This window comes from Lynx rufus, unplaced genomic scaffold, assembly GCF_022079265.1.
Source record: "Lynx rufus isolate CCGP_SWC_20201006 ecotype Redwood Valley unplaced genomic scaffold, mLynRuf1.p SCAF_6, whole genome shotgun sequence".
Taxonomy (NCBI): domain Eukaryota; kingdom Metazoa; phylum Chordata; class Mammalia; order Carnivora; family Felidae; genus Lynx; species Lynx rufus.
Genome location: NW_025814878.1, coordinates 3,739,957 through 3,764,879, shown reverse-complemented (window position 1 = coordinate 3,764,879; position 24,923 = coordinate 3,739,957). Strand labels below are relative to the sequence as shown.

Below are 24,923 nucleotides of genomic sequence, written 5' to 3'. Positions count from 1 at the left end.
AATGGATAAAGAAGATGTGGTTATATATACAATGGAATACTACTTGGCAATGAGAAAGAATGAAATCCTGACATTTGCAGCAACATGGATGGAACTGGAGGGTATTATGCTCAGTGAAATAAGTCAGAGAACGACAGATACCATGTTTTCATTCATATGTAGATCTTGAGAAACCTAACAGAAGACCATGGGAGAAGGGAAGGGGAAAAAAAAGAGTTTCAGAGAGGGAGGGAGGCAAACCATAAGAGACTCTTAAATATAGAGAACAAACTGAGGGTGGATAGCGGGAGAGGGGAAAGCAGGTGGTGGGCATTGAGGAGGGCACCTGTTGGGATGAGCACTGGGTGTTGTATGGAAGCCAGTTTGACAATAAATTGTATTAAAAATGAATAAAAATAAAAAATAGGTCTGATTAAAAAAAATAATAGTAAAGCATGATAAAACAAAGTGGCACAGAACCAGCGCATGCCTACATGATATTCAACAAGGCAGAAATCTCTGAACATTACCTCAAAGGAAGTAAATCTCTAACCTGCAGTTTTGTGCTATTTTTTCATCTGTTGTTTCTAATTATGTAATTTTTTTTTTTTTTTTAATGAAGGCTTGGTTGAAAATCTGGAGTAGTTCCTTTTCTATTTAAAAACTAACTAGAAATCTTGGGGCTTTTTTTAAGAAGTTTTTTTTCTTATTATAAAATTCTTGCTTATGGGTTACCAAATGTGTAGACAAGGAAAAAAAAAAAAAAACAATGTTACAACTGCCCAGAGAGAAAAATCAATGTCAATATGTGTTGACCTAGGTCTTCCAAAATCTCCTCTGTGCATATGTATCTAAGAGAAAAATTGTTTAAGCAAAAAAAGACCTCACACTATGCATTCTGTTTTATAAGCTTTTTTTTTTTTTTTTTCATTTAGCATTATGTTGGGATGATTTTTTCAGGTTGGCATTTTTTATATCCTCAAAGAACTGAGTTGTTCGGTATCACTCAGATGGTTGTGTATCCAGGTCACTTTCTCCGATTCATTGAAGTACTTATTGGAATGAATGAATAAACTACCCGATGGTACCTCCACCAAATAAGATATTCACGAAACCGTGATTTCATTTCCTTTAGAATGATTTTAGTTAAAATTCACAGGGAATTGAGGGGGAACAGAAGCAGAGTTACAATTTAAATGGCAGATTTTTAGGTAATTTTTTTTAAGTTTGTTTATTCTGAGAGAGAGAGACAGTACAAGTGGGGGTGGGTCAGAGAGAGAGAGAGAGAGAGAGAGAGAGAGAGAATCCCAAGTAGGCTCTGTGCTGTCAGTGCAGAGCCTGATGCAGAGCTCGGTCCCACAAGCCACGAGATCATGACCTGAGCCGAAAGCGAGCTGAAACCTGAGCCGAAATTGGGCACTTACCCGACTGAGCCGCCCAAGTGCCCCTTCAAGCCTGAGTAAAGGGCGTTGCTACAGTGCCAGAAAACCACTACCCGTGGTTATGTTTTGTGCACGTCTCCCTGACCGTGTTGATTTTTCTCGTCTTGCACATCACACTGACCATGTGGTGGCAAAGTCAAGGACATGCCGTCTTGTGTTTCGCCCCACAGAGAACAGAAGTGTGATGCCGTCGGTAAATTCACCAAAGCAATGGATGATGGTGTGAAGGAGCTACTGACCGTGGGCCAGGAGCACTGGAAACGGTGCACAGGACGTAAGTGCCGTCCTCGCGGCCACTTCTGGGTTTGTAGGTGGCAGTGCAGGCCCCGTTTTGTGACCTTTACCACATTGGGGAACCGTCCCCTCAAACAGAAATGCACGTCGTGCAGTAATGTCATACCCATGGCTCTCTGGTGACCCTCACTGGTCAGCCCTAATCAGATGACGGAAAACGGACTCCAACAAATCCAGTTCAAGAACTCTCACAAAAATGTGTCCCCTTAACTGTTTCTAGTTATTTGGGGTTTATAATCTGTGAATAATGAATCCTTTCTTCGTGTTTAGAGAATGCTTGTTGTTTTTAATGTCATGATTTTACGTTGTAATGTTTATCCATTTGGTAAGATTTGTTTATAGAAAGTTCTTCAACTTACAACGGGGTTACACCCCAAAAAGCCCATCCTGAGTGGAAAACACCCTAAGTTGAAAATACATTCAATACACTTACCCTCCCGAACTTCACAGCTTAGCCTGGCCCCCCTGGCTCGGGACGCTTGCAGCAGCCTGCAGCTGGGCAGAGACGTCTCACACAGGACCGAGACGGTTGAGCGTCTCATACCGGACTCAAAGTGACAGAATGGCTGCACGGGTGCAGAATGCGTGTCGTGTGCCCGCTGTTTACCCCCGTGGTCGCCGGCTGCCCAGCATCACAGACAGGATCTTCCCATGTGTCCCCGGCCCAGGACAAGGTCCAAATTCAGAATTCCAAGTATTGTTTCTGTTGACCGCATACCACTTTGACACCATCATAAAGGCGAAATATTGTTAAATCAGGGACCACCTGTATGTGGCTAGAGACCTAATATTTAAGAGAAAGCAGGATGCGGGGTCAGACGAGGAGCGGGGTGAGGGCAGGTGCTCCGCCAGCCACTGCCGTCTGCCTGCACTTCCCTGTTCTCGAAGACTTCGTACCTCCCCGGCCCCCTCCCCACGCGGCCTTGGTTTCTGGACCGTCATCCTGCTGAACCTTTGTTGTCTTGCAGTCAAGTCCTCGCAGCTCTTGTCACATAGCCCAGGCTAGAAGCAGTCAGGCGTCGGCCGTGGGGTCAACACCCCGCGGCTGCCCTCCCACCTCTAAGGCCCAGCAGGCTTCACAGACCCGGTCACCGCTGCACAAGTGCTCACGTGGCTGTCCATGGCCATAGACTCTCGGGAGCTTCCTCCTCTTTGCGTCCATCCCGCCCTTATTGCCACAAGGCCTCCAGAGCCCCAGAGAGAGAGAGCTGAGCTCTCATCATGGTCACTTGTGATGATCTCTGGAGAAAGAGGTGCCGTGAGTCCTAACTCACCTAACCTAGTACTAAGGCTAGTAGGTCAGCCATGAGGCTAGTATCTAAGAATTTTCTGGCTTTCAGCTCATACACCCTATAAGAATACTGGTTGTATTCAGGGTTTGGGTGCGGGTGGGGTGGGGGGTTGATTTGGGTGCGGGTGGGGTGGGATTGTGTGTTTTAATAAAATGGCTTCTACTTTGAATTACAAAAATAATACCCACTTTAAAACTATGGTACTCAGCATAGGAAGGAGCTTAATTATCCATTTTGTAAAGTTTTTTAACAGGTGGTATTTTTCTTTTAAATGAGGGGAAAAGAATAAAGTTGGAAGTCAAAAACTAATTTTAATGAATAAGAAACTGAATGTGGGGTAACTGGTGAATGAATTATTAAGATACCACAGCAGAGTTAATAGCAATAGTAAGATCTATTAAATCCAGACCCTAGCACAGCAAAGTTCATAGCAGTGTTAAGATCTATTCAGTCCAAGCCCTTATTACATCAGGAATTGGCAAACTGTGGCCAGCAGGCCAAATCTGGCCTGGGGCCTATTTTTGTAAAAGTGGAACACGGCCATGCCCACTTATATACGTACTGTCCGTGGCTCCTTTCCCATTACAGTGGCAGAGTCAAGTACCTTCGACAGGAACCTGTGGCCCCACAGAGCCTGGAATATTTACCGTCTGGCCCTTTGCGGGGGAAAAAAAGGCCCTGTTTATACCGAATGGCCCTCTGCCACTCACATAATACTTTATATCAACAAAACCATTTGTGTGCCAGCTGTTCGTGCCCGGGGGGCAGACGCTGGGAGTGATAACAGTTGCTCCTTTGTCATGGCAAAGACATATGATGCTGTACCCTAAATATAGAAGTAAGCCCCACACGGCAATGTATACAAATGCAACACTAGAAAAGAAAACCCGCTCAGGCCTTGGGTCACAGGGAGCTAACTCAGCACGGAAGGGGGAGTGACATTCACTCAAACAGTGATTTCATTTTAAAATAATTAATTTTAGCTGTAAGCTCTTTTGAGGCCATGATAATAAATCATTTCAATCGTAGATTCTTTGAAAGATGTTCCCTGTTTTTTAGAAATATTTCAAGTGCAAATCCTCCAATCAAAATTTTAAGGATATCACAAAAATCTGGGTTTATGATTTCTTTTAAAGAGTTAAATCCCTTATGTCTAATATCTAGTCAAGTTCAGGTTCCATATGAGCCATAAGGCCAGATTTATGAAATAGAGGATATTGGTGTAAGGCTGCCCTTTTTGGTGTGGGGGGGAAAGGGAGAGTTGAAGCACTTGATTTGGGATTTAATTTAAGCATATCTTCTTTCTTCTTTTCTCTCAAAAGAGTGTCTTAAAATTCCTGATTTGTAAAGTGAGAAATGTAGCACATGCTTGGTGTGGTAAAGCACCTGGCAGGTGTCTTTAACCCCACGTATAGAGGCAAAAACTGAGTTACAAAAAGGTGAACAGTTTATTAAAATTAAGCCAATATGGTTTGAATTCATGTCTCCTGATTATTGCGGCTTATAGACCATATTTCAGATTTCTCTGGACTAGATGTTTTTAAAGAAACATTTGAATCTTTCTTCTTTAAGATAGACCCTGCACTAAGCCTTCAAATGCAAGTAAGGCTTTCTTTTGAAAAGCACTTGGTGTGTTGAAAGGGATTACTTACAGATGCAGAGAAAATAGCCTAAGATAGACTCTGCTCAGAGTTTTACAGAGTGACTGTAGAATTCTAGAATGTTAGCACTAGAAGGACCTCAGAGATCATTTCATTAATCATGTTATACAGATGAGCAAGCTAAAACCCCCCTCCCTGGTCCTGAGTCCTTCTGCCATATTTTTCTCCACACGTTGCTGCTTTCAGTTATCTATCTATCTATCTATCTATCTATCTATCTATCTATTTATTTACTTATTTATGCACATAATCGTTCATACATACATAACAGTGAGGAAAGCAATGTATTTGGAATCACACGTGCCAAACCCACCATTTGTTGGCCATGTGACCCTGGGCAAGTCCATTCACTTTATCTGAGCCTTATTTTTCTAACCCACAAAACCAAGATGTGGAGTCTCCACCCGGTATATGGGTTGTCGTGGTGATCGGGTGGTGTACATGAAAGTCCTCTGTCAGCCAGACCTCTTCCAAATGAGCTCCCGGTCGCTCCGAAGGATGCGGGCGGTGGTGACGGTGGTTAATAATAATAGTATCCGCCATTTACTGAACCATCCGTGAATAATGAATTTTATTTTTAAAAAATCCTTTGTTCAAAACAATTTTATTAAAGAATATAGACTATTTTGAATCATTTCAAATTTCTTTCATGATAAAAGTAATCACTTTTAGGAAATAGTCAAAGCCCATTTCAGTTTGCTCAGAGGACTGGTTAACCGTGCACTCCTTTTTCTCTTCCAGCATTACCCAAGGAGTATCAGAAGATAGGAAAGGCTCTGCAGAGCTTAGCAACAGTGTTTAGTTCCAGCGGTTATCAAGGTACGTCTGTGTCTATCTGTCTTGGGGCCATAAGTGTCTCGCAGACCAGCCACCCCTCCAGCCTCTTGTAGGCAGAGACTCCGCAGTGAAGGGCCCTTGTCACCGACACTTAAATTGGCTGGGCTGCTCCATTCAGGACTCCTGCAACCTCACTTCATTGCTTCTGAGAAGAGTGGAGGGTTGTTACACTATGTATTTTCTTGCTGGCCTTCTTCGCCTTTCTTTGTGCTCAGGCACAGCTCTTGCACTCGAAAGGGCAGCTGTGATACGTCAGCCTCCGCCCTGGCTCTCATCTCCCTGCCAAACTCAGAAGTCCAGTCTTCCTGTTACAAAGGCCAGAATTCACCAACGCGGTTTGGAGGGAAAATTTGACTAAGTAACAAATTTACGTTGCTTTCTGTCTCTCCACAGCTTATAATTATTTTCAACTTGTCCCACGTTGTAGATCTTACCTGTGGTTTTTCGAATTCATTGTACGTTTACATTGCCCACACTTGTGAGAACAAGCCAGCCATTTCCCCTTATGTTTTGGTTTGCTTTTGCTTAGTTTGCCCTGTGGAGCAGGTAGGGAGTCCAGGTATCTGTCAGGTGAGTGGCAGTTCTTAAATCTGAGTGTGTCCCATCACTTACAGAAATGATAGAATTGGTACTTCGGCCGAGTTCTGTATCCCAATTCTTAGGGAAGATAGGTCTTTGGATGTCAGTGTCTGAGTATCTTCAGGAACGAGAAATTAGTCTCTCACCAAAATGTATTGGGGCTGCTGTGTATGAATATTTCTTTTTGGACTGGCTGAATTGTGTCTTATAATCCCAACTTTCAGATTGATGGGAGCGTTGAAGATTAGTTAATCGGGCCCCCTCTTTCAAGATGAGGAACGTAGGCCTGGAAAGATAAGCTTCTGGCCAGGGTGCCACGGGGGTTGATGCAGAGGCCAAGTCTAGGACCACATCCGCTGCTTGGGTGCCGGCAAGACCCTGAGAGCACGCTCATCTTTGTGGTTCTGTAGTGCGTTGACGGGATGAGAGCTTTTGTTCTGAAGACGCTGGACCCCGATCGTGCGCTCACATGTCAGAGCTCACCCGAATCTGCGCCTTCCTTAAGCCTCACCTGAGAGCTGGGTGTCTTCCGGCCCCGCCCTCACTTCCCTCCATCACCTCTTCCTGCACACAACCCGTGTGGGGGAACTGGCCCTGCATTTGGGGCTCCCCAGGCTCTAGTCCCTCACAGCCCACATGCAGCGCCTCCCGTCCCCCCGGGGCTCCTCTGCCTGTGGAGGGCTCCCTCTTCCACCCGCGTGGCAGGCTCAGCCCTTTCTGATTTTAGTTCATTTGGATTTCTTCATTCCTACAGTGCTTCAGTGACTCGAAGGGAAAGTATGGCTTTTGAGTTTATGTGATATTATTACGTTGAGAGCAGCAGTCTTATAGGTGTCCCCGTCCAAGCTAGAATGGAACCGCTCCAAGATTAGATTTTTAAGCCCAACAATGATCCTTCCAATAGCTTCCAAGTTTGTATAATACGTGGACCCATATTTGAGGTCTTTTGTCCCTTGAAGTCACGTATAAAACTTAAAAATCATTCAGAGCTAGATCACAGAATGTGTAAACAGCAGTTCACTCACTGGTTCTCCTGGTCGATGCTGGGAAAGACACATCACTCCCTCTTCACTAAATGTGATATTTATAGAGGGTGCAGATAATTTGAACCAAAAGTCTTGAAAAGGGGGAAACAGAAGACATTCGGTAATCTGAGAAATGGTTCCTAAAGATCTTCTTTGGTAACTTTATAAAATCTTCCCATATATTTCTCGTTCTGTATGTACATTTTAGTGGAGTCTGTGTACCTTCAAAATGACCAGCTTCTCTCCAGCGTTTGTCTTCTGTAATTTCAGCCTGAAGCGACCTAGAAGAAAGGAGGGATAGAGAGGGCTGCAGGGGGGCAGTAGAGTGAGGCCCCGACAATATCACGACATCCTAGAGGGGAGGAGACAGCAAGAGATGACCTTCTCCACGGTGCCCACCTGTGTATTCCCTTCCGAACCACAAACCACACTCAGAGAAGCACTGTTTGCTTTCTCCATGTTTTCTGTGCTTAACACTATCCTCAGTGCGTTGTCAAATACTCCGGTTGCAAGTGGCACTTTGCCAACTACTAAAAGTACTCAATGTCATACGCTTTGTGTTGAATATCGTTCACCTTACTAGAGATCTTGTTTTGAAAGAACTTTTCAAGACTGGCCTTTGACCTTTCAAGGCAAATGAAGGTCAGCAGAGTTGAGTTCTGTGTCTCATCACGTGTTCCTTTGCCCACACGTGCTGGCTTCTTGGGGCAGCGCTGCACTCTTTGATCTTGAAGTAATTCAGATGATTCCAGTTCCTGAGAACATCTTGGATTATGTTAACTATAACTTTCCACACTCCCTTGAAGAATACATGAACTAATTACTGGAACAACATGGAGACCGTTAGCATGGCCTTTTGCACAGATCTATGAGGCGCTTCATATCCTTATGGATTATCATGGAAAAATAACTGATAAAAATATTTAAATGGTTATCTTTGGGGGAGAAGAGGAATGGGTACAGAAGCTAGACCTCTAGACCTCTAGTTTTATCTTGTTTCATAGATTCTACTTTGGAACGATGTGAATGTTTTACATTTATTTTTATATTTGTTTTACTTTTATTATTAGAAAACAAATTTAAATGAAAATGTAAAAAAAAAAAAATTCCTAAAAAGCAAAAGCAAAATGAATCATTGGATGCATCAAGAGGAGGGCATAACCATGTAGAGAATTACTTCAGATCACCTTAAAACAACGAATTTTGATTATACGTCCCTAGTAGCAGGTGTCTTAAAGCCAAAAAAGACTTCAAAAATCTCGTTTTTCAGTAATTATGTAGTTAGCATAAAATGTTGGTATTGTTTTTCTAAAGCTTCTAAAACTATTTTACGTACTGTGGGGGAAAGCAAATACGTAATTCTTTTACTGTTGTTAGAAACCAAATTTTAAAAGAGAGAAACATAAAGATCAAAAGTTTTAAAACCCATTATGAAAAGTCCTGTAGTCCTAAATTTGAATTGGAAATGTCAGTATGAGTTCATTACGATTTCCCCGTTTTTAAAAAAATGCAGCTTGCCTCACTCTGCACGTTGAAAAGGCCCCGAAATATCCAATCCAGGAGTGAGAAGCGCCTCTAGCGCCACCCACAGGGGGATTTCTGAACACTGCGCTCCACCCACATGAACCAGAGCTCCCCGCAGAAAGAACTCAGATGCCAGTTTGAAGAGCCTTCCGCTGGCTGTAAAGAGAAAATTTGAGCATTAGTGCAAGTAATACTTTCTGTGAAGTGAAGCTTATCGAGTACGTTTAAATCCAGATTTCAGTGCTTTTTTAAAAAGTTGATCTCCGTTACCTTTAGGGGACTGGTTAGGGAGTCAACTCATTATTCTGAAAATGGTAAAGAGAAGGAAGCATTTAATGTGCTTTTTCTCGTCCAGTACCTCACGGTAAGCAGATAGCTGATAAAGGAAGGTTCCTTTTTTTTTTTTTTTTTCCCAACGTTTATTTATTTTTGGGACAGAGAGAGACAGAGCATGAATGGGGGAGGGGCAGAGAGAGAGGGAGACACAGAATCGGAAACAGGCTCCAGGCTCCGAGCCATCAGCCCAGAGCCTGACGCGGGGCTCGAACTCACGGACCGCGAGATCGTGACCTGGCTGAAGTCGGACGCTTAACCGACTGCGCCACCCAGGCGCCCCAAGAAGGTTCCTTTTTATAGAAGTGCTTCCGATCGAGAAAGAGTAATAGAAGTGGAAAAGCAACAGTTTACAAACCTGTCCTCAAATAAAAAATCGAGACTGTACAGGGAACCGAGGACTGTGTTATCACCACAGAGACAGTCAGCAGAACCCAGACTGTAGGTAGCAAGACAAGTACCCGGTTTCTTCAACACCCGAAAAAGAGATTTGCAAGAAAACAAAAAGGAGGGAGGAGAAAGAGCCTATAGACTGAAGAAACACTTAGGCTCTCGGCCACCTGGACGTTCTTTGCCTCCTGAAAGCAGCCACCTTGATTTCGGACATCAGGGAGCTGCACACCTCCTGGATAATTTATGTCGGGAACAGTTTGTCTTTTCTACAGTGTGGTGTTGGTATCGTCCTTGCTTTTTGAAGAGTCCTTATCTTTTAGGTAAAAATTATGAGTGAACTGTTATATGGCCAGCGAAAGAGGGAGGTAAGGAGTGGATGGTACAGGTGAAAAAAGACTGGCCATGAGCTGTTCATTGGGAAGCCAGGTGGCGGGTAGATAGCAACTCATTACGCTGTCCTCTGGTTTTGAAACGTGTAGGATTTTCTAGAGTAAAATTTTTAAAATAAATGAAGTGAAAATACAACTTACGACCACTGATGTCGCTATAATGATTTCCAGGCGAAACGGATCTCAATGCTGCGATAACAGAAGCAGGAAAGACTTACGAAGAAATTGCCGGTCTTGTGGCAGAACAGGTATCCACTTAGACACGCGATTCCAGTAAAGATTTCATGCTGTCGAATCCACGTATTTAATCTAACCTATTTTAAAACAAACTTCGCAAATAGATATCCTTCTCTTTTCTATCCCTGTGTATCTTTGTTAACGGTATTTGGTAATAGTTTTTCTTTGGTTAAGCAAAAGTGCTAGATGAATGTATCCTCAGGAAATCTAAAGGAGAGTTACAGAGAGGGAAGGAGGCAAACCGTTAGAGACTCTTAAATACAGAGAACAAACTGAGGATTGATGGGGGGTGGGGGGGGTGGGGAAAGTGGGTGATGGGCATTAAGGAAGGCACCTGTTGGGATGAGCACTGGGTGTTGTATGGACACCAATTTGACAATAAATTATATAAATAAATAAAAAGAAAAAAAACTAAAGGAATACCTTCCGGTGTCGATGGCTTGGATCCATCCTTCACCCACAGGGGGTTGGAACATTGCAGCAAGAACACTGTTCAAGTCACCGTTTGGACCCTTAGTCTGTCAGAGCCTTGCTTCACTCAGCTGGTAATGGTGATGGGAGAGCCTGCCTCGTAAGGATCTCAGCAGTCAGCAGCTCACGAGGAGAACATACCTGCTGTGGCCCCTGGGAAAGGCCGGTCCTTGTAGCAGCCACGTGGCTTTCATTGGGGTCTTCAGTGGCCCAACTCCAGCTCTTTTGTATAGACAACAGATCAGAAATTCCCTAATGGGGGATAACCATGTATGTTGTTTCAAATCCCTAAATTAAAAAAAAAAAAAGTTTTTAGTTCAGTTCTTGAGATATATCCTTGTGCACGCACATTCATGTTGGTCATTGACTACCTCTGCTTGTTATAAAGAGATTAATTTTTAGAACTGTGCATAACATAACTTAAAAATTATAATTCAAAAAAATTGAAAAATTTTAGGTTGCCACTTCAGGTGATTGCCAGATTTTTAATTATATTTTACGTTCTATGCTAAAATTGAGACATTGATTACATCTTATTTGCTCATATATAAACAGACAGTATTAACTAGCTTTTTTCCCTGCATAATGTTATATTTTGAGCCACCTCAAAATAGCTGATTTTACCAACCAACCTAAAAATTATCTGATGTTCTATCATTTTCTCTTCAATCTACAACTGAGAGTGTAGTAGCCTTGGAGGGTTGTTTCCTTACAGGAAAACTAGGCTGAATGCATAGCCCTTGACCATAGTAACTACTACCTGGGGGCTTGGCTGACACAGCCCTCAGGTATGACTGTTTTCTTGTCCTCCGTTGCCTGGATTTCTCTGCCAGTAATAACCGATCTGTGTCCTGTTACAGCCAAAGAAGGATCTCCATTTCCTCATGGAATGCAATCATGAATATAAAGGTTTCCTTGGCTGCTTCCCTGATATTATTGGCGCCCATAAGGTAATTTGATCGCAGAAGGTGACGCGGGTGAATCCGGCTGCCACTCACGGCCACCTGCGCGGTCCCTGTCTGTCAGCACAGCCCTGAGTCAGGAGGGGCTTTCCGAAATAAGCTGGAAACTGCTCGGTCTGTTTAAATAGTGAGGTCCCCGTAACACGTTTAGATCATGGGGAGTTTCTAGTTTTTTGGATTCTATAAAAAATAATTTTGAGGAAACAAAAATATGAAAAACGCTCCTTTATGCACATGCTTAGGTCAAGTATCAAACAAAATAATCCTGCTGTTTGAAGTTGAAGACAATGTTAGGAATACTGCTTTCCCTTTGTGAGACCCCTGTAAGCTGCTTGGGCAAGTCCTCTGAGATCCTTCCCTATTGATATGAAATAAGATGTTCTGTCCCTGGGCCTGATGAAGGGCTTCCTGACTAAAACTTCAATGGTCAACATCAATTTTGTATTTTTAGGGTAATAAGAAGGAAACTGTGTAGTATCGTAAGGTATCGTAAAGGTATTTTTAAACTGGATTTAGAAATGTTTTAGGGTGTCCTCACATTTTGATTCTGGTTAATTTTTCTCTGTTTCAGATTCTATATTATTTCAGAATGTGGATTTATTTTATCCACTCTAGTACTTCTCTAGGGTATTGTGATGTACTTGGGTTTGTTAGGAAAATCTCCACAGAGGGCTGGTCTGTGACCCTAACAGTCCTGGCACGAGGCCCCGTTAGCCTTTGACTTTGATAACGGAAGTGTCAGGAGGGGGTGGCGTAGGTAAACAGGAAGCTTTGTGCAACTTCAGATCGTTTCATACAAAACCCAGAACATTCTCTTTACAACCCACCCGTCGCCGGACACTTCGGTGTTGCCACATCTTGGCTGTGGTGGGTAATTACGCCGCAGTGATCCTGACGGTACAGTTATCGCTCTGAGACCATGTTTTCATTTTCTTCAGATACGCTCCCAGAAGTAGAATTGCTGGGAGAGTAGACCTTAAAAATGCTCATCATAAGGGGGCGGAAAAAAAAACTTGTAACCGCGTGAGGTGAGGGATGTTAATAGCACCGTGGTAATCGTTTTGCAATATATACAATACGTCAGCTCCTACAATATTGTGTGTCAATTATAAATAAAACTGAGAGGAAATTAAATAAAATAAAAATCTCAAAAAAAAAAAAAAAAAAACCAACCCAGCTCAGAAGGGTTAGCTTGTTGTAGGGATTGGTGCCAGCACTTAAGAGTTTTGGGCTTGGAGCCTGATGTATGCGCGAGTGTGAAGTTTTTCCTTCCAGACAGCTCTAATGAGCTCTCTGATGGTCCTGGAGTGGGAAACATTTGGCAGCTTTCACAGCTACCTCCATGTGAGTATTAATCTGAAATCGGTACAGCGCTCCTCGCAGAAACCAGAGTAAAGCTGGTGACCCGCCGCTCCAGGACAGCAGAGGGGGAGAGGCCCCGGGCGCATGCGCTCGTCCGTGTCCCTGATCAAACGACTTTGCAAACTGCTAATGCCTCTTTCCCTCTTCCATACCACTCTTGTCCAGGCCCTGACTCTGGCTCACAGATACTACAGAAATAAGAGCGCTGTTTGGTTTTCTATTCTGTCGTGGCGTTAAACAGTCCCATTTTAGCTTAGTTCTGTATTTCAAGAAAAGCAACCTTTTTGCTTCCAAGCGACTTACGGGAAGTTACAGTTAGGTGCTTTCCTGTGTTCTTAATTTGTGGGGACATTTTTTTCTTGTTGAGTAGCCAGTCAGGTAGAGAATATGTTGGCAGTGTTCTATTTTAGATTAATGGCTAATCCTTTTAGCTCTGTTTTATTCATACTCTTGCATTTGTATTTCACAGGCAGCGATAGAAAAAGTGAAAGAAAGTGACAAACTGGTGGCAACTAGTAAGATCACCCCACAGGACAAACAGAACATGGTGAAGCGAGTTGGTACCATGTCTTACGCGTTGCAAGGTAAGAGAGAGAGGTTCGTGCACAGCTAGCGGAGATTTTAAACCCCACCCCCACCCTCAGCCCCCAGCAAATCTGCTGTTCTTGCTGGAGAGAAATCCAAACGTGAACCACAGCTGGTAGGTAACCAAGAGCTGATTTAAAGTATTCTCATAAGCCCGTTGTTTGCAGGATCCCAGTGTTAATGAAGGTTTGTAATATTTATTTATTCTTTTGCACATTTCCCTGACGTAACTATGGATGACAGCCTGATCAAACCTGTACGTTTTTATTATCTCTTAGAGACAGTGAAAATTACTTTTATAACCCTTAATATTAGCTCCTTTCGTAACACTGTGTGAGATTCCCAAATTCAGCTTTTAGCACTTTGTAACCTGTGTCCCCCAGGACGCTAGAATGTAAAGGGAGATTGGACATAGCGTTTTCAGCAAAGTTTGTTAATAAAAAGAAGATATTAATTAATTTTTATATATTTGAGTGCTTTCCAGCAGAGAGGAGCAGTGAACGGACTTTTCCTGTTTTGACGGGCGGGTAGAACAGGTGTAAGCAAAGGAGAAGGGGGAAGGATGTTCTAGCTGGAACAAAAGCGCACAAAAGAATGGGACAAGATTCTCTCCTCTTGGCCTTCGGGCAGAAAGTATACCTGCAGGTTGTTGGGGAGTAAGTGTGGTGATTGTGGAGGGCCTGGAGAGCCAGGCCGAAGAGCCTAGACTTGACATGGGCATTAGGAAGCCACTAAAGGTTTGATGTTGGGGGCCAAGGGGGTCCACTGCTCCGGGAGAGGGTGGGAGACGCTGAAGGGGGCAGACGTCAGGAAGCCCACAGAGAAGACCACTGCTTCTGCAGTCTGAGAGTTTGAGGGGCTGAAAAAGACGCGGCGCTCAGAGAAGAGGAGGGCCCATTTACAGACTTTGCCAGGAAACACCCCTCGGGGCTAGGGAACTAGTGGGACAAAGAGAAGAATGTCTGGAAGATATCCAGAGCTAGGGCAACTAGAGGCAGAAATGGGAAAGCCTGAGTGCAGATTTGGCTCTTGAAGGGTTTGCAATGGGGAATTTGGTTTGAACTTGTGTTTGAAGTTACCCAAATAGATAAATGAGAAGCTTCGCATGACTCCAGCCAACACGAAACTCAGGACAATTCCCTTTTTGTAGGAATTGGTGCCAGCAGCTGGCTTTCTGGGCACAGAGAACAAGGGGAAATGCAAGGTGGAGGTGTGAGAAGTCCCCTCCAGAGTTGGTGATGGGGTGGGGGTGGCACCGAGAGACCAATTTCCACAAGGGAGTCATTTGTGAATCGATGGATTCAGCAAAGATAAAGAACGGGCGTCAAGTCCTCTCGCCTGGTAAGACGCCGAGTTCCGAGAGCCCTGGTGCTCAGGGCAGCGAAGCTCCGTTATAGAAGAGGGTTTTTCTGTGTCTCATCCATCTGCATAGCTGTTCCAGGGCGCCCCAAGAAACCTGCCCAGGCAGTGGCCGCGCGAGGGGGAACAGGGCAGGACCCACGAGGCGCCTTGCCAGGTCCTCCATAACGTGATGCTCTCAACTGCATTGTTGTCTGCAGAGAATAACCACCAAGTCAGCCTTCTGCTCGATCGGTTCTGTTGGGACAGTAGTCCACACGTGCGTGACCATGTCAGGCTTCTTAGTATCTAACACGTAAATCCACAAAACTCATCTCTCTGCCCGAAAGTATTGTTTGCCATCAACTGCTCAGATTTTCTAGCCTCTGTATAAAGTGATTTGTCAAGAACTGCCCCTGCCCTGAAGCCAAGAGATTAAATCCAGTTGATGACGGATCACAACCCAGCAGAGAAACCAGGTGTTGTCTGTTGAAGTTCAGGGGTACTGATGGATGTCTTGGGTTTGGTTGTAGCTGAGATGAATCACTTCCATAGCAACCGGATCTATGACTACAACAGCGTCATCCGCCTGTACCTGGAACAGCAAGTGCAGTTCTACGAAACAGTAAGTTGGCCGCCGGCCCCAGGCCCTTTGCGTGCACGTACACACACACACACACACACACACACACACACACACACACAGAGGAGGATTTGTGGTCACTTAACTTTGACCCTACAGAGTTAACCTGTTTGTATTTTTTAATCCTAAGTATTAAGCCAAAGGAGGTTAATTATTGGGTGTGTTTTTTAAAACCCTTTTAATTATATCTGCCTTTTCCTTTTCGAATGATACAGCATTAGAAAAGGTTTCTCTTCAGGAAGAAGGAGTACTGGAGGCTGGTTGTGAGGCCCCCATAAGTCCTTTCTGGGAGGTTCCCCACCCCCGCAGCCTAGGGAACAGGGAAGGGGAAGGGGCCTGGCACCACAGGCGGCCTGTGGGAATGACGTCTCCCTGTGCACCGAAGGAACTTCAGAAAGAAAACAAGTGAGAGAAAGAAGCCCCAAATGTTTTCATTTAGGAAACCGCAACAGAAATGTAAACTCTTATACTCTGCATAGTAATTTTATCGTTGACCAGGGTGTACAGTCAGTAAAGAACCTGGCGTGTAAGTGGAAACTCAGACGTCGGAAGACAAGTCCTGTCACTGCATGATTGACTGTGTGTGTTGGCTGCCCGTTTCTTACTAAGTTTTCCACTGTTTCCTCGGTATTATCTCATGTATGTTCAGGATGGTGGTAGGCAGGCCCCAAACTTCCATCCACGCACGTGTCCTCTCTGGGCGAGACAGCGCCGAAAATGTCTGTCTCCAACAGACTCTTGAAAGGAAGCTGTGATTGGTGTGCTCTCCGTGTGTTGTGAATTGCATGTCAGAAGCGGCTGCTTTTGGCACTGAGTTTCTAGAAAGAATTCCCTTCCGCCCCTTCCGCCTTCGTATCCTCTGCAGCGTGGTTCCTGGGCTCTCCGGCTGCACGCTCCGTATTAACCGGTGCCGCTGTAAGGTTGCTTCTCATCATGTGTTGGAATCACAGATTGCGTTTGTTCTACGTGAGAAAAGAATTGAAGGCGAATTGCTGAAATTCTGATAATGTTGATTTGTTCAGTAATCTGAAGCCCAAGTGAGGTGTAATTATCAATGACCTTGTGACTCAAAATAGAAACCCGTGCATTCAATCACCGTCCTTGTTAGATGCAACAAGTTTTATGAGAAAGTAACCCTTAAGTTGTAAAATGCACATATTTGTTCACGGAGCAAACATTTATTGAGTACCTATTATACACGAAGCACGTATTCCAGATACTTAGGCTCCAAGAATGGCGAAGACATCTGTGTCCTCAAGGACCGTGTGGTCTCCTTGGGGGCAGGGTGGACACATGATCTCCTCCGCAATACGGCACTGGCCGTAACGGTGCACCTGTGTGCTGTCTCCACATTGGCGGCCCAGCAGCAGGCGGGATCAGAGAGGCGCGCTCAGCAGCGGGGCCTCAGGAGTCCGTGGTGTCCAGCAAGGCAGGGGGATCTGGGCGAGCCTGAAACCCGCTCTGTCTGCCTCACTGGAGGGAGAAGTGAGTAGCCTGGCAGCGTGGCTCCCCAGGGAGAAAGGGGCCGTGCTGGAAGGAAGCGGCACCCTCTGGGCTCTCAGGGGGTCTCTCTGGCTGCCTGGTGCTGGAAGAGACTAGAAGCATAGCCCGGCTAAAGTATTTGTTTTTAAAAAATGTTTTTCATGTTTATTTTTGAGAGAGAGAGAGAGAGAGAGACAGAGTGTGAGCGGGGGAGGGGCAGAGAGAGAGGGAGACACAGAATCTGAAGCAGCTCCAGGCTCCGAGCTGTCAGCACAGAGCCCGGCGTGGGCCTCGAACCCACAGGCCGTGATGAGATCATGACCTGAGCCGAAGTTGGACACTCAACCGACTGAGCCGCCCAGGTGCCCCTCAGCTGGAGTGTTTGTAATGTTTTACTCATAAGAGATGGAAATAGTAGAATACTATGAATTCGTAACAGGAGTGATCTCTCAAGGTTATTTCGTTTTTCACCAGATTGCAGAAAAGCTGAGGCAGGCCCTCGGCCGCTTCCCGGTGATGTAGGACAGAACGGCACACGAAGCGAACTCCCAAGTGCTTCTTTCCGACCTGGGGCAACGCAATGTGATGTTTTTCCCCTGTCATCAAAATCAAAAAGGAAGGAAAGAAAACCAAAAAGAAATAGAGTTGCAAAAAACTGCATCTACTTTATTAACCAACTGAAACGCACCGGTTACTTAGGGATAGTCTTGTTTTGTTCATTTCCACATCCGTTATTAAAACGATGGAAATCGTCTCTATTTTTGGAAAGTACTTAAAGTTATCAGAATTTTGAACAGAAGATTAGGGGTTTCCCCCACCGATATTTTACATAAAACTGTAATTTTTACGTCGCCCACGATCTTCTGGTTCTTACCCGATGTCAGGTAATTACTAATTGCTTTCTTAAAAATACGAAGAATGCCAGAATAAAATATATATATGTTCGTATATTTTTATAACTCTTTTCAGTCCTTTGGGATTCCTGTCTATTTAGGAAAACCTACATGCCTTTCACTGACATATTTATGACTCGGGCGCTCATGTCTTCGGGAGAGAGGAAGCAAAGAGGGGCTCCTGGGGCGGCCGGCCCCCTCGCGTACAGCTCGGTGGTGGCCCGTGGTCCCATCAGAGCACGCGCCTGGGCAGAAACTGAGGATCAGATTGACGTGCACCCACTTCCCTCAGGACCATTTCCAGTGTCCCCTCCTTGGGGAAGGCTCGCTGTCCTGGCGCTCCCTTCCTCAGCTTGGTTAGGGCATGGTTCTTGCCAGAAAGACTATGTTGAGAAAGTTGGGGATGTTTCTAAAATCATCTGACCCGGCTCCTCTGCTCCCAGTGGTGGAGCCGCCCTGCGGACTCCTGTGCTCGGGAACGAGTGCTTGGGGGGGGGGGCGGGGGAGACACACCTTCTCCCCCAGAGCTTTCACCTCGAATCTGAGCCGACAGTGGCTCAGTCCGGCCGCATGAGAAACGTGTGAGAGCGTGATTTGCCACTTGATTTGGATGGCAGACTAGTGGGCCGAGGGTATTCTCTGGAAAAAATGAAAACACAGCTTAGTAGACCTCTCCATCCTCACCACATCGAAAAGTCTGGGGACCCATAAGGGTGACAACCTGAATAATACACAGTAACCCCCGGAGCTTTTATGTTTAAGGAGTACAGAGTGAAAGTCTCCCTGACTGCATCCCTAAACTTCAGACAGAATTTTTCTGATCACTAGGACTCCAGTTAATGGCATAAAGCAAAACATAATCTTTCTAGACTGTCAGCTTTAAATCTGAACACTCACAGACACTATCTTCCTCCTGCAGACGAGCATGTCTGTCCTCCACAGTTGCCTTACTGCGTTATCTCCACTGCTTTCGTTCTCCTGACCTGATGATTCTAGCATAGAAAATGAAAGTTTTGGGCCAGCACAAATGAAATGAAACCAAAAAATAAGTAGAAGAGGAAATCAAATGAACATGAATATGAGAATTTCTTGTTCCTTAATATCACGGGTTTTGTTAATGTTTTATAAGTAATTTTCCCTATTTGATTTTTCTTTTATAAAATCTCATAGAACAATGTTTATGATACAGCCATTTAATATATGTACAAATTGTAAAGAATATGTATAAATGTTTTACACAAATGTAAGAGCATGTAGAAGCCAACATATAAATAAATTGTTGAAAACTGTACAGTAAATTCTGAAAGCACATTTTCAAAACACTTTGGTGTTTGTGTGATTTTTTTTTTTTTTTTTTTTGATAATTGCTTCTTGCTTCCAGCTGCTGAAAATAGTCCAGGGAATGAATTTGTCCCCAAAACTTAATTCTCCCAATAGGAACTGATCATTTAATTCTTTAAGTCAGAGTTAACAGTCCTAGAAGCATGTCCTAGTCACCAGAGAGCTGTAAGAAACAGATACTGATGCCCAGTGTATTCGGGTTCTGCAGAGAAACCGCCTACAGAGCGTGTGTGTGTGAGTTTCCTAAGTGATGTTTGCGCTTTGTGATATAACTTAATTCTATGGTGTGAAAATCTTACGTTACATGATAAGGAATAAGAGAGGAAAGAAATCAGGTACTTGCTTTACACATACACAGGCATTCAAACAAAAGAAAGAGAAAGGATGACCGTTAAAATCCTTTTATCGGCCACCCAGCAGTGGCAGGGTTAGGGTCAGCCTCGGTGAGTGAAGTCTGTTGCTGAGCCCATGCATGACCTCCATCCCTTCCACCATGGGCAGCCTCCCACCACTGGGTTCATGAGCCCACTGGGACAGGACGGAGCGGCTGGAGAGGGAGGCTGACTGGTATCCACAGAATGGATCGTCCTGTCCGCTTGATTATTAAAATCCTCTTCTGCTGAAGTCACCCTACGGTGGGCATTTATAGGACACAAATATCTTCACTTTTTGGAAGACAGGACCATCCACATTCCTCTTCCCCAAATTTCTTGTCACCAGTTTTTCCGAATCTGACCATCCAGCCAAACCGTTGGCCCCAGCCCAAGAATTGATACATAATTGCACATCGGGCCATTTCTCCTTCCAAGCAAAGTGAACGGCCAGGTGTCCTGCTCAGAGTTCGCCACTGGGAGGATCGCCCTTCACCGTGTCCTTTAGGGATGTCCCCGGGAGGGTCCATAGTGCTGCCGCTGTCTGCGTTCGGGTGGTGTCTGTACGTCGGGCAGAACCTTCTGTCCCCCAGGCCTGAGCCTTCTCGTCCCCGGCAGCTGATCTTGGAGAACTCCCCAGGAGGCCATCGATCAGCCTGGGGGAGAGAAGATGATGTGGCAGGAGTGGAGATGTGGGCATCTGTGCCGCTTTCTCCTGTAGCTTCCTTGTGCTTCCGGGGCCTGCTCGGGCCCGATCGTACATGCCCCCCTTCCGTCGGATGATGGAGTGCTGCTGTGCGTGTCCAGCTCCGTGTCCTGCTGGGTCAGCCGACACGCAGCTCGTGGCGGGCAGCTCGGGTCTCCTGGTAACTTGGTGGCCCACGGGGTAAGCGTTCAGTCTCTCCTGAGGCCGGATAGCGAGGCAAGAACCGTGTGGCACAAGGGGAGTGGTTATCGGTGGAGGAGGGCAAGGCTTTGCCCCCAGATCCCAAGGGCTTGCTTTGCTACTCACCTACAGGGCGCTGTCTGAGGCTCCAAACAGCATCCCTGTCTGCTCTGACATTCCAGGCGCAACGTGCTCGATCATACGGCCCCAGCCGCAGAGCAGATCGCACAGCAGCCTGCACCTGCTGGGGAGCTTTCTCCCCTTCTGGACCCCGTACCAAATACCTGCACACCCTGTGGCCTAGTCAAGTCGATACCTTCCACATATACCGATCTAACTGGTCCGAGGAAGGGGCCAGAAAAAGGAATCCAAGGAAACAAGATGACCTGAGGTGCTGAGAAAAATGGTAGCTGACTGCAAGCCAGGCAAAGTAACAGGAGTTTGAAAGTGAAAAATCACCCACTGAGCGTCGATACGTGGACGATTCTCCTGCAAATGGCAGCATGTTAAGGACCTAGGACATACTTCACTCTCTATGGGTTCAAACACATGTGGTTCTTACATGTTGATGTCTCGTTTTCATTTGTATCAACCGTTAGATGTCACAGAAGAGCTATAATTACGGAATATGATATTTACCGATCTTGACCATGTAAAAATCAGCGTTTGGAGAGGAGGGGTCAAGGCACGGTGGAAGAATGGGTGAGTCTCCTTGTCGAGCAAGTGACACCGGTCACCTGCCACCAGAAATGGCAGTCCCCGGATGTCAGCCCCCTGCAGGATTCGCAGATGTCTGGGTCGCCAAGGAGGACACGGCTCAGGCACTGGATGGAACGAACAGAACACTTTCCTCACAGAGAAGGAGCAGACAGAGGTCAGCTGCAGTAATGAGTGTCGCTCTCCAGCGGCCAGCGGGTCTCAACTGCCGCAGATACAGGGGGACGGTCTGTGCACACGCCTCTCGCACAGCAGGTGAAGGGCCCCACCCCTCCCCGCTGGGGACAGATAGTGCAGGGAGATTGGCCAGGTGCCAAGGGACACACGATCGGAACAGAGAAATACACATCAAGCCTGGAACAAGGGAAGATACTCCCGCATGAAATATGCCCCTATGTGTCTTATTTTTTCAACCTGTTGGTTTCAAATCCTTTTCTCCAAGAAAGTAAGGCAAACTTGAGTTCCTCTGGCGGGCAGGGTGGGGCACTTTTCCACTGGTCTCTTACACTGTGCCTGGCTTTGCCGGCCGTGCCCAGAATGCTGTGCCCAGACTGCTTTGACCAAGGTCATTTCTCAGGGCTGTTTCCAGCAAGCATCCCTGGTGGATGACATAATGTCTTCTTCCCGGAAGAAAAGCAGCCTTGCTTGCTGCTTGCTGTGAAAGCTGCAGGCTCCTCCCCTATAACAGGACCCACTGCATGTGCAGGCATCCCTCGGGGTCTTCTGGTCCCCCTGCCCCCCAGGGACCTGCAAGGTGGGAAGAAGCTGAAGCTCACGGTGCTTGCTGCACCGCGGGTAATAAATAAAGTCTGTCGTCGGACTCGCCTAAGCCTCCTGTTAGCATCCATAACCCGGTAACAGACTAATTTATTTGCTCGTAAATAGAACACAACCAAATCCCAGACCTAGCCATTACTTTTGTACGAAAACGTTTTTTTGTTTTGTTTTGTTTTTTTGTTTTTTTTTTTTCAACGTTTATTTATTTTTGTGACAGAGAGAGACAGAGCATGAACGGGGGAGGGGCAGAGAGAGAGGGAGACACAGAATCCGAAACAGGCTCCAGGCTCTGAGCCATCAGCCCAGAGCCCGACGCGGGGCTCGAACTCACAGACTGCGAGATCGTGACCTGGCTGAAGTCGGACGCTTAACCGACTGCGCCACCCAGGCGCCCCACGAAAACGTTTTTAAAACAAAAGAATATGAATAGAGCCACCAGCCACCAAAAATATATACATTTGCATAGATGGCTAAAGGATGAGGAAGAATCTTTCACACTCCCCCAACAAACAGTATAAAAAACAGAGGAACAAATTGAAGTTTTAGCAAAGCAGGAAGGAGATTTTTTTCCCCCAGCTTCGTTGGGATATAATTGACGTATAATATTGTATGAATTTAAGTGCAGAGTGTGATGGTTTGATATCTGAATATGTTTGCAAACGATTAACCACAATAAGGTTAGTGAACATCTCCATCACCTCCCGTAGCTACAATTTCGTGTGTGCATGGTGAGAAGTTTTAAGAGCCCCTCTGTGAACAACTTTCGAATATATAATGCAGTGTGTCAACTGTAGTCCTCACGCCAGACATGGAGAATATTTGAACGTCGTTGACAATTCACAGGACAACCAATGAGCCTGTTTGTCTGAAGGCCATTAAACCTCTGGGATGAAGACTTTTGGCTTTTCAGCCAATAGTAAGTTCAAAGGTCCTGAGGGGGAAATACATGCCCATATCGTACGGGGTGGGCGGGTGGACGGGGAGGAAGCCAAGTTCAATGAAGCAATCGGTCTGTAGGGTTTGCAGACTCTGTGGGTGGGGAGACAGGTAAGGTGTGTAACTTGAATCCAGGGACCCGGGCTATGCAAGACCAGCTACTTTTAAGTTTGGAAGTACTGTTTCGTTAAAGGTTGAGGGCTGGCCACCCGGCTCCCCACCCCCCTGCCCCTGGAGCCGCCCTGCACAGGGAGCCCCTGGAGCCGAGTCGGGGAAGCCCGGGAAGTAGGGCTGGTGGTGAGTCATTAATTCTGGAGAAAAGCCACTGACTTCCTGAAAGTAATATTGGTTTACCAGTAAGCCAGAGTCATGCACTTCTCCTCTGGGGATAAAGTGATGTCACAGCATCTGGTGCTGAACGTGGACACAGAGGCCTCACAGTTGGAAAGGATCGCAGCCCCATAAGTTGTCCTCACAGTGGTTCTCAGCCAGAGGTAACGGGCCCCCCCAGGAGACATTTCCTGAGGGCGTTCCTGTCATCCGGTGGGTTGAAGTCAGAGATGCTGTTGAACATCCTCCGATGCACAGAATAGCCCTCACGATTAAAAAAAATATATATATGTACCCAAACTGAGAAACCCCACTTTATTATTTTTTTTTATATATATATGAAATTTATTGACAAATTGGTTTCCATACAACACCCAGTGCTCATCCCAAAAGGTGCCCTCCTCAATACCCATCACCCACCCTCCCCTCCCTCCCACCCCCCATCAACCCTCAGTTTGTTCTCAGTTTTTAACAGTCTCTTATGCTTTGGCTGTCTCCCACTCTAACCTCTTTTTTTTTTTTTTCCTTCCCCTCCCCCATGGGTTTCTGTTAAGTTTCTCAGGATCCACATAAGAGTGAAACCATATGGTATCTGTCTTTCTCTGTATGGCTTATTTCACTTAGCATCACACTCTCCAGTTCCATCCACGTTGCTACAAAGGGCCAGATTTCATTATTTCTCATTGCCAAGTAGTATTCCAATGTATATATAAACCACAACTTCTTTATCCATTCATCAGTTGATGGACATTTAGGCTCTTTCCATAATTTGGCTATTGTTGAGAGTGCTGCTATGAACATTGGGGTACAAGTGCCCCTATGCATCAGTACTCCTGTATCCCTTGGGTAGATTCCTAGCAGTGCTATTGCTGGGTCATAGGGTAGGTCTATTTTTAATTTTCTGAGGAACCTCCACACTGCTTTCCAGAGTGGCTGCACCAATTTGCATTCCCACCAACAGTGCAAGAGGGTTCCCGTTTCTCCACATCCTCTCCAGCATCTATAGTCTCCTGATTTGTTCATTTTGGCCACTCTGACTGGCGTGAGGTGATACCTGAGTGTGGTTTTGATTTGTATTTCCCTGATAAGGAGCGACGCTGAACATCTTTTCATGTGCCTGTTGGCCATCTGGATGTCTTCTTTAGAGAAGTGTCTATTCATGTTTTCTGCCCATTTCTTCACTGGGTTATTTGTTTTTCGGGTGTGGAGTTTGGTGAGCTCTTTATAGATTTTAGATACTAGCCCTTTGTCCGATATGTCATTTGCAAATATCTTTTCCCATTCCGTTGGTTGCCTTTTAGTTTTGTTGGTTGTTTCCTTTGCTGTGCAGAAGCTTTTTATCTTCATAAGGTCCCAGTAATTCACTTTTGCTTTTAATTCCCTTGCCTTTGGGGATGTGTCGAGTAAGAGATTGCTACGGCTGAGGTCAGAGAAGTCTTTTCCTGCTTTCTCCTCTAAGGTTTTGATGGTTTCCTGTCTCACATTTAGGTCCTTTATCCATTTTGAGTTTATTTTTGTAAATGGTGTGAGAAAGTGGTCTAGTTTCAACCTTCTGCATGTTGCTGTCCAGTTCTCCCAGCACCATTTGTTAAAGAGGCTGTCTTTTTTCCATTGGATGTTCTTTCCTGCTTTGTCAAAGATGAGTTGGCCGTACGTTTGTGGGTCTAGTTCTGGGGTTTCTATTCTATTCCATTGGTCTGTGTGTCTGTTTTTGTGCCAATACCATGCTGTCTTGATGATTACAGCTTTGTAATAGAGGCTAAAGTCTGGGATTGTGATGCCTCCTGCTTTGGTCTTCTTCTTCAAAATTCCTTTGGCTATTCGGGGCCTTTTGTGGTTCCATA

The 24,923-nt window shown here is 45.4% G+C and overlaps 1 protein-coding gene across 1 annotated transcript in view; it reads left to right on the top strand.

Moving 5' to 3' along the window:
- Positions 1–19,043, top strand: part of SNX9 (sorting nexin 9) — a 125,530-nt gene extending 106,487 nt beyond the window's left edge. The window contains exons 12-18 of the mRNA XM_047101480.1: positions 1,592–1,695; positions 5,410–5,487; positions 9,920–9,996; positions 11,317–11,406; positions 13,250–13,364; positions 15,237–15,328; positions 17,303–19,043. Of these exons, the coding sequence (XP_046957436.1) occupies positions 1,592–1,695; positions 5,410–5,487; positions 9,920–9,996; positions 11,317–11,406; positions 13,250–13,364; positions 15,237–15,328; positions 17,303–17,350 (604 nt within the window). The 3' untranslated portion in view covers positions 17,351–19,043. The remainder of the gene's footprint in view (positions 1–1,591; positions 1,696–5,409; positions 5,488–9,919; positions 9,997–11,316; positions 11,407–13,249; positions 13,365–15,236; positions 15,329–17,302) is intronic.
- The last annotated feature ends 5,880 nt before the right edge of the window (positions 19,044–24,923 follow it).